This window comes from Hyalella azteca, unplaced genomic scaffold (genome assembly GCF_000764305.2).
Source record: "Hyalella azteca isolate HAZT.00-mixed unplaced genomic scaffold, Hazt_2.0.2 contig13424, whole genome shotgun sequence".
In the NCBI taxonomy this organism is placed as follows: domain Eukaryota; kingdom Metazoa; phylum Arthropoda; class Malacostraca; order Amphipoda; family Hyalellidae; genus Hyalella; species Hyalella azteca.
The window spans coordinates 20,965-30,729 of NW_025943347.1; the positions used below are offsets into that span (position 1 = coordinate 20,965).

General features: G+C 49.1%; 1 protein-coding gene across 1 annotated transcript in view; it reads right to left on the bottom strand.

Moving 5' to 3' along the window:
• Positions 1 to 429: 429 nt before the first annotated feature.
• LOC125178877 overlaps positions 430 to 9,765 on the bottom strand; it is a gene marked incomplete at its 5' end in the record, with an annotated part of 14,916 nt that continues 5,580 nt past the window's right edge. Inside the window, 8 exon segments of the mRNA XM_047883660.1 lie at positions 430 to 880; positions 2,938 to 3,092; positions 3,600 to 3,621; positions 4,396 to 4,605; positions 5,907 to 6,033; positions 6,230 to 6,313; positions 6,895 to 7,538; positions 8,635 to 8,718. Coding sequence (XP_047739616.1) covers positions 791 to 880; positions 2,938 to 3,092; positions 3,600 to 3,621; positions 4,396 to 4,605; positions 5,907 to 6,033; positions 6,230 to 6,313; positions 6,895 to 7,538; positions 8,635 to 8,718 — 1,416 coding nt within the window.

Sequence of the window (9,765 nt, forward strand, 5' to 3'; positions counted from 1 at the left end):
GCGGGTGGCAAAGGTAAGGGGAGGAGGTATAAGTAATGAGAGGGGAGGGAGAAGTGGGGGTTATGAAAGGGGGGTGAGGCGGCAAGGTGAGGCTCTTGAAGCTGTCATTAAATAAAAGGCCTGGCGCAACATTCCAGCCACTTGTGTTCCCTAACCAAATTTAGAGGCGTGCGCGACCCTGAATTAGGGTCGCCCAGGACTCGGGGAGCGCGTAAATCAGCCGCTCATGTGCGCCTCGGCCGGGCTCGCAGTGCAGCCTCTGGGCAGCTGGCTAGCTCGGTATGACTCGGCACGGCCAACCCTTGTCATACTCTCCCGCGACTGTAAAGGAGATTTTGACCAGAAACCAACTTCCATCTTGTGGCCAAGCAGACTCAACGTTACATCCGACGACGACTCGGAGACGGAGGACGACGAAGGCGGCGCATCAGCGTGACCGGGGACTAGGAAGTCCCGAACTCATCATAAGGTCATAAGGTCAGACCCGAGTCTGCTTGGCCTTTACGCCGAGTGTAGCGACTCTTCGGCAGAAGCCCAGATGGTCCCCAAATTTTGTTAGGGTTGAGTGTAGAGCCACTCCTGCCACTCTTATAGCTGCTGTTATTGATGCTGCTGTTGACATATAAACATGAGGCTCTACATGTCGCTTCGGTCCCCGTGGGTGTCACGGGCCACCCCGCAGGTGTCACGGGTCACCCCGTGGGTGTCACGGGCCACCCCGCGGGTGTCACGGGTCAACTCGCGGGAGTCACGGGTACCCCCGCAGGTGTCACGGGTCCCCCCGTGGGTGTCAGTGGTCCCCCCGCAGCAGCTCGAAGAGGAAGTTGAAGCTCGGCACGTCGCCTTCTTTTTTCTTCATGGACAGCAACTCCTTGCTGGTCTGTAATAGAATTACCTTAATTACCTGAGTTACCGGCACGATACTAACTGAGTTACCCTACCTTTACCCAGTACCAGGGCAGTTCCCAATCATTACCTGAGTTACCAGCATGATACTAACTGAGTTACCCTCCCATTACCCAGTACCAGGGCAGTTCCCAATCATTACCTGAGTTACCAAGCCCTGATTATCTCGCGCTCGACGGCCCATATAAACTGCAGCACGAATATAACATCAGATCCTTACTCATGTTAATATATCTATGTTCTTCAAGTGATAATAATACATTAATAGTTATATAATAACAATAATATAATGATAATAATTTCTGTTATAAAATCAATAATACAGGGTGCGGCAGTGAGGGCGGACGGTTTTAAAAACGTCATAAAACAGTATATTTTTAGTGAAAAACAAATTTAATGTTGCAATCAGGTTCACAAAGAAATAACATTTCAGGCAGTGAGGGCGGACGTTTTTGTGATATGTAGTACTTTCCCCCACCATCTACGAGAGAGGGGGGGGAGGGTTTCGTTTGACTCGTGCATAGCATTGTTCGTGTTTCAGTTGCCATGGAGCCTTGGACGCATCGCGTTTTCGCCTATGATTGTTTCGTCCTAAATAATGAGCCAGTCACCGTCGTACAACGTAAGTTTCGACGTCACTTCAACATTCACCGGAATAGAGCTGTTCCTTTCGAAACACCATCCTTCGTTGGGTTGAATCACTTCGCAGGCGTGGTGAAGTGATCAACAGAAGACCAAGAGGAACTCTGCGAACAGTTCGAACTCCTGAAAATGTGGAAATCGTTCGACAAGCCTTTCTTCGCAGTCCGACTCGATCTGCCCGGCAGCATGTTGCTGCACTTCGCTTCAGTGACCGTTCGGTGAGGCGAATTTTGCATATGGATCTCCGCTTTCACCCAAACAAATAGGCCATTGTGCAACAGTTACAGCCCGGAGATTATGCACAGAGAATAAACTTCGCACGTGAGATGGAAGCACTGATAGATGGAAATGATAATCTCATATTGTTTATGAGTGACGAAGCCCACTTTCACATAAACGGCATGGTTAAGCAGCAGAATTTCCGTTATTCGGCTAATGAAAATCCGCAACAGTTACACGAAAGACCGCTGCACAGCCCAAAAGTAACGGTTTGGTGTGCTGTATCGCAAACCTGCATCATTGGCCCTTACTTCTTTGAAGACGGTAATGGTCGTGCTGTTACAGTGAACTCAGAGCGCTACAAAGAAATGATGACCAACTTCTTTGTGCCTGAATTACGGCAACGCGACGTGTGTGGTTCCTGCAGGATGGGACGACCGCTCACACAACCAGACCATCAATGGACGTCATCCGCCCACTCTTCCCTGGTCGCCTTATTTCCAGCTTTGGTGATGTTCGTTGGCCTCCTCGGTCCCCAGATTTATCCATATGCAATTTTTTCTTATGGGGACATCTCAAGGCTACAGTATACGAAGACAAGCTCCGACATCTGGACAAATTAAAGGACGCAATTCGCGTGGAAGTCGCGCATGTTGAGAAAGCGGTGTTGGAGGGAGTCTACGCGAACATTCAAGAACGCCTACAGCATTGCATCAACAATTTCGGCCACCACACGCCAGATGTTATTTTTCACACTTGACTGTGTGAAGTGCTATTTCTTTGTGAATCTGATTGCAACATTAAATTTGTTTTTCAATAAAAATATACAGTTTTATGACGTTTTTAAAACCGCCCGCCCTCACTGCCGCACCCTGTATAATTAATCATATCAAATTACTAACCCAACAATATTATAAGAACATAACCAGAGATACACTGTTAGAAAAATTACCGTTAACGGTATTACCGGCGTTTCAGTGGCCGGTCGGCACGTGAAAATAAACACCGTTACACCGTTTTTATTCAAATTAAAACTACAAATCCGTAAAACATTTGATAAAAACGGCGAAACAGTTTATTTTCACGGGGCGACCGGCCACTATAACGCCAGTGGGACCGTTTTTTGTAACAGTGTACCCTCAAATGCCCAGAAATACCCCGGATACCCACATGACAGGTGCGCTGGAGCTCGGGTATCCGCATGAGTATCTCGCCGTACTTGCCGGGCTGGTGCGGGTAATTGGTACGCGTGTACTCCTCCAGGGAGTGTAGTACACGCTCCTGGCTGTACTGTACACGCTCCTTGTCCTTCAGGCCCGCCACGTCTGCGGTACAGCGGTACATTAGTACAGCTGGTACAGCTGGTACATTAGTACAGCTGGTACATTAGTACAGCTGGTACAGCTGGTACATTAGTACAGCTGGTACATTAGTACAGCTGGTACAGCGGTACATTAGTACAGCTGGTACAGCGGTACATTTGTACAGCTGGTACAATGGTACATTAGTACAGCTGGTACATTAGTACAGCTGGTACAGTGGTACACTAGCTGAGTAGCATTCAGCCTAGTATATGTAGAAGTTGCGTGACGTCACACCGACGTACGCTGATGCGCACTGCGCACAACTGTATGTGTAAACTAGAACTAGTGACGATCGCATATGAATAGGTAGGGTATTACTGAACTAAGCAGCACTATAACCTAGCACTATGACCCACCTGAGCAGCACTATAACCTAGCATTATAAGCCACCTGAGCTGAGCAGCACTATAACCTAGCATTATAAGCCACCTGAGCTGAGCAGCACTATAACCTAGCATTATAACCCACCTGAGCTGAGCAGCACTATGACCTAGCATTATAACCCACCTGAGCTGAGCAGCACTATAACCTAGCATTATGACCCACCTGAGCAACACTATAACCTAGCATTATAACNCGGAAGAGTGGCAGGCTCTTGCACCACTCACCGCGATGTGGCGGAAGAGTGGCAGGCTCTTGCACCACTCACCGCGATGTGGCGGAAGAGTGGCAGGCTCTTGCACCACTCACCGCGATGTGGCGGAAGAGTGGCAGGCTCTTGCACCACTCACCGCGATGTGGCGGAAGAGTGGCAGGCTCTTGCACCACTCACCGCGATGTGGCGGAAGAGTGGCAGGCTCTTGCACCACTCACCGCGATGTGGCGGAAGAGTGGCAGGCTCTTGCACCACTCACCGCGATGTGGCGGAAGAGTGGCAGGCTCTTGCACCACTCACCGCGATGTGGCGGAAGAGTGGCAGGCTCTTGCACCACTCACCGCGATGTGGCGGAAGAGTGGCAGGCTCTTGCACCACTCACCGCGATGTGGCGGAAGAGTGGCAGGCTCTTGCACCACTCACCGCGATGTGGCGGAAGAGTGGCAGGCTCTTGCACCACTCACCGCGATGTGGCGGAAGAGTGGCAGGCTCTTGCACCACTCACCGCGATGTGGCGGAAGAGTGGCAGGCTCTTGCACCACTCACCGCGATGTGGCGGAAGAGTGGCAGGCTCTTGCACCACTCACCGCGATGTGGCGGAAGAGTGGCAGGCTCTTGCACCACTCACCGCGATGTGGCGGAAGAGTGGCAGGCTCTTGCACCACTCACCGCGATGTGGCGGAAGAGTGGCAGGCTCTTGCACCACTTGACGATCTTGTAGAGGCGGTTGTCCGCGATCTGGCAGAGGTCATTGAGTACGTCGCCCCCCGCCCCCCCACCGCCCCCCGCCATCGCCGCTCTGGCGGCGGGGGCGGCGCTCCCCGCCTCCCGCAGCTCGCTCTCGCTGCACCGCCACAGATGCTCTACGTCGTGGATTTGCTGCAAGGGCGGCGGTGATGGTGATGGTTATGATTACAGTGATGATGGTGATGATAGTGATGGTTATGGTGATAGTGATGGTGGTAATGTCCGGTGTCTCATTATATTCATTGTAATTTATACGTAATATTCATTAGACGTGGTAGGGAGTGATGAGTACTAGACCTGAGTCAGCGTCTGTTCAACATCACGTGATAGATCACGCGATCAAGACCTCAGTATATAGTGGGCGGAAGCCGTGACTATATAAAAGGGCTGGGAACCTTAGTAAAGCCCCCCGTTACTAACTGGCACGCTCCATGTAACTCGCGTTGAAGCTATTTATACCTAACGGTGGACGTCCTAGCTTTACCTGTAGCGTATCACTCATGTATAGTCACCCCGTATATACTGTATCGTATCACGCATGTTTTACCGCCCCGTATCGAGATCAGTTTTCCAGTCTTGTAGTGCTGTGCCATATCACTCACGAACAGTTTAATATATAGTCTGACAGGAGAAGGATTCGTGAGGGATAAGTAAGACATTATCTGTCAAGATAACTTATCTCGATATGGGGTGGTAATACATGTGTGATACGATACAGGTATCGCTAAGACGTCGGCCGTTAGGACGGAGTAGCTATAACGCGAGTTAAATTGCGACGTGCATACTTGTCAGCTTCTGGGGGGCTTTACTAAGGTTCCCCGTACTTTTATAGAGTCACGGCTTCCGCCCATCATTAAGGTCCTGATCGCGCGATGTTGACAAGACGCTGACTCTGGTCTAGTACTTTTCCATCAATCTGTACCACGTCTAGCGAATATTACGTCTCAATTATAGAGATCTAATCATACACTATAATTATAATGAATAGAATCATTAGAATGAGACCCTGATTGACACCGGACAGTGGTAATAGTGGTGACGGCGTGAAGATAGCTATATATGGTAAATAATGACGGTTACGACGATAGCTATGGTTATGTTCACTGTGTGTCAGGGAGCCAGCCTTGACTCCCTGCCTCACAGCCACCCAGACCTGCCTCACAGCCACCCAGCCCTGCCTCCCCGCCTCACAGCCACCCAGCCCTGACTCCCTGCCTCACAGCCACCCAGACCTGACTCCCTGCCTCACAGCCACNGGAAAAGCCGAAATTGTCGATTTTGGACCAAGACGCTCCCCTTAATTATTGGTGCCTTGATTTGTTGATAATTCTATTCTAAACTATTTTAATTATAACCATTTATTTATAATTTATATTGATTATAAATGTTGCCTAAAAGTTGGGGGGGGGTGGAGGGGGAGTAGCATGACTCACCTGGGACGGGGGGGAGTAGTGGGGGGTGGGGGAGATGGGGGAGGGGGCGCTGGAGTAGGAGGTGTAGGAGCCCCCGTACTGGGAGGCGTCGCTGTTGTTGCGGCTCAGCCCCGTCGAGGGGGAGTGGCTGGGGGAGGGGGAAAAATTAATTAAACCCAGTAGAGGGTACAAAAAATGTAAAAAAATGTTTAAGCAAAATTTAGCTTTTTGGGGTAAAATTTTTTTTGCCCCAAACTGGGGTAAAAACGTGAACATTTTAGGGTAAAAACATTTATAGTTACTCCGTAACCCCCACATCCCTGAGGCAACCCCCACCATCTCACCTATAGGGGGAGGCAAACCCCGACAGGTGTCGTGTGATCCCCGGGCTCTCGGTGGGAGAGTAGAGGGGATTGGGGGAGTGAAACCTGCGGGATGTGATACACAATTAATACATCAGGCTTGTGTATAATGCATTCAATAAAAATAATACGTTGAGTACAGGCTCAATACATTTCATACACTGTATGTAAATGATATTAAGAAGGCATTCGGCAACCCTGGCCAAGGGTTGCCAACTAGGCGGGCAGTATATAAGGCAGCACAGGCCAGGGGTTGCCAACTAGGCGGGCAGTATATAAGGCAACACTGGCCAGGGAGGCCAGGGGTTGCCAACTAGGCGGGCAGTATATAAGGCAGCACTGGCCAGGGGTTGCCAACTAGGCGGGCAGTATATAAGGCAGCACTCAACTGCAGGTGCGCCAGTCAGGGTAGTGGAAGGCTCGGGTGCGGTTGTGCGTTCAACGGTGGTCAAAAAAAACAGTCTGTCCCGATAGGTGTTTTTCTCATTTGTTTTATGATCTTGTTACCTTTATTTTTATATTTAGAATTACCCTCGTTAGGAAAAGTAATCTTTCCTAAGATATATGGCATTTCAATCACCTCTAACTTAAATAAATGATATTTTTTAACGAAAAACGCTCATTGTTTGGGGGTTGCAATGGCTTACCTGGGGAGGAGGGGGCTCTGGTTGGGGGTGTAGGGGCCGGGGAGCACCTCACACCCTGAGTCGCTCCCCCGCGCGGGGATGGGGGAGTCCAGGGTAGAGTGGGGGAGTTGGGACTGCTGGATCTGCTGCTGCAGCTGCTGTGACTGCTGCAGCTGCTGCTGCAGGATACTCTGCTGCGTCTGCAGCTGCTGCTGCAGCTGTAGGTGCTGCCGCTGCACCAGCGACAGCGGCTCCTCCTGCTGCTGCTGTTGCTGTAACAGCAACAGCGCTGCTGCACTGCTGCTGTTATTGTTGCTGTTGTTGGTGGCAATAAACTGCAGCTGCTGCAAGTGCTGTTGTAGAATAGTCGTGTTGCTGTTGTTACTGTTGTTACCATCGTTTGCTGTTGTTGTGGCAACTTGGTTCAACGGCAACAGGGCAGGCGGTTGACTCTGTTGTTGTTGTGCTGTTGCCGTTGCGTTGACAGCAGTGGCAACAGAGACTGAAGAGCTGCTGTTGACAGCGGCTGTTGTCGAGAGGTTGACAGCAGCGGCAACTGTTGACAGGAGCGCTAACGGCACCAGGGCGGCACTGCTGGCAACCACGGCCGCCTGCTGTGTTGGTGATGTGATGATGGTGTTGGTGTTCTCGGTGGTGACAAATACCTGCAACGTGACGTCATCATAACGTGTGACTGGTTAGCTTCTATACGGGGGGCTACAGGGGGGGCTGTTACATCGGGGGGTTACAGGGGGGCTGTTACATCGGGGGCTCCAGGGGAGGCTGTTACATCGGGGGCTACAAGGGGCCTAATACACGGGGGGGGGGCTACAATTAAGGGGTCTATAACACGGGGGGCTATGACAAGGGGAGGCACTTAACGGTCCCTGATCGTCCGCCTCAGCACCACTATGTCCGGTGTCAATCTGGCGTCTCATTATAATCATTAATATTGTATGTAATTGAGACGTAATATTCACTTGACCTGATAGAGATTGAGGACGAGTCAACATCTGATAGACACGTGATAGATCACGCGATCAAGACCTCAGTAGTGGGCGGAAGCGAAGCCTATATAAGGGCTAGCAACCTTAAGCAGACCCCCCAGTAGCTGATGAGCACTCCGCGATGTAGCGTGTAGCTTGAGTTCTCCGACCTTACGGTCGATGTCGTAGCTTATTCCTCTGTATCGTAATGTATGATCACCCCGTATACAAGATATGTTATCTGCACAGATCTGTATTTCTTATCCCTTACTAACTTAGTCAACGTAAACCGATCCTCAGGTAGAGCTTATAGTTTAACACGTTGACTCGGATTGCTTCATCTTGTACTATTATTTCATTTTTGTACTGTTTTTAAACAGGGTTGCCAGACGGTCATTTTTTCCGGACAAATTCCGTGATTTAGTTTTTCTCAATTGCGTTGGCCGGCTAAAATTTATGATAGGGGTAGTTCCTAATTAAATTTTAAATATTGCAAAAAGAAAATAAATGGAAATTTTATAGCGGAACCTACAAATAAACTAGTATACATTGAATTATCGTTTTTTTGGCCTTTTTTGTTCTCAGATTTGGCCGATTTTAGGCAACCTGAATTATGTACCACTACGTCCTGGAGAAATACATTTCGTGGTACGCATATGTACCAATACGTAGTCAACGTGTTAATGAGCATCGTGTACGCGTGTAAGAGGGGAGTATTATCCCCGCTTCCCCCTCTTCCTGGGGGAGGCGTAACAACCCCAGTCCCCCCCATTACCTGGTCGTGGGGGAGGTGTATGGCGGTGGGAGCGTCGGGGGACATGGGTGACATGGGCTCCTCCAGCTCTCTCATCCCGTCCTCCTGGGGGAGTGAACCTCATTACAGCTGTGATAAAACTGCATAAACTGTACAGTGTTATTGCAGCTGAGAAGTATGTAAATGTATGTAAACTTGTACAAATTACAAAAAATGTAAACTTGTAAAATGTATGTAAACTGTAAAAAAAATGTATGAGAAGTATGTAAATGTATGTAAACATACATACAGGCTCATACACGTGTGTGAGCATACGTACACACGCCTCATACACGTGTATGAGCATACGTACACGCCCACACGTACACGTGTATGAATATACATACGCACGCCTCATACACGTGTGTGAAAACACGTACAGACACACGTGTATTAAGACAGGCACCACACACACACACGCATGTATGAACACACACACGCACACACACACACACACGCATGTATGAACACACAGGCAGTCTTGGCGCAGGTCCCAAGCAAGGTCGCGCTCTCCCGCGTGACCGCGGCACACAAGCTACACAGAGTACACAGGGTACACGAGCAACGCAGAATACAGGGTATACAGAGTATACGAGGGACAGGATATACAGGGTACACAATAAACACGAGGAATACATGACACATAAGGTTAAGACTACACAGGGTATACAGAGTATACAGGGCATACAAAGTATACAGGGTACATCAGGATAAGAGTATACAGGGTATACACGAGTATATAGAATATACACAGGGCATAAAGTGTTTATACACGCATTCATACGAGGAATGTTAACCGAAAGCTTCGGGGAATATTATAGTTTTATGTGTGAAATAGAAATAGAATTATAATTAATAGTGCTGAATTTATGAACTATTTTTATTATACTTAATATCGTTGACTTTAATTAATTAATTTCGTCATGCTAAATATTATTGAATTTATGAACTAATTTTTTATTTTGCCGTCAACGTGTCGAGCACGCGACATGTTGCCAACACGTTTTGGTCTTGTTGTATTTACTACGCATTTTGTTGTGGCATCCCGTCAACCGCCGTAACGGTCCCCGCCACCCGCCGTAACGGTCCCCGCCACCCGCCGTAACGGTCCCC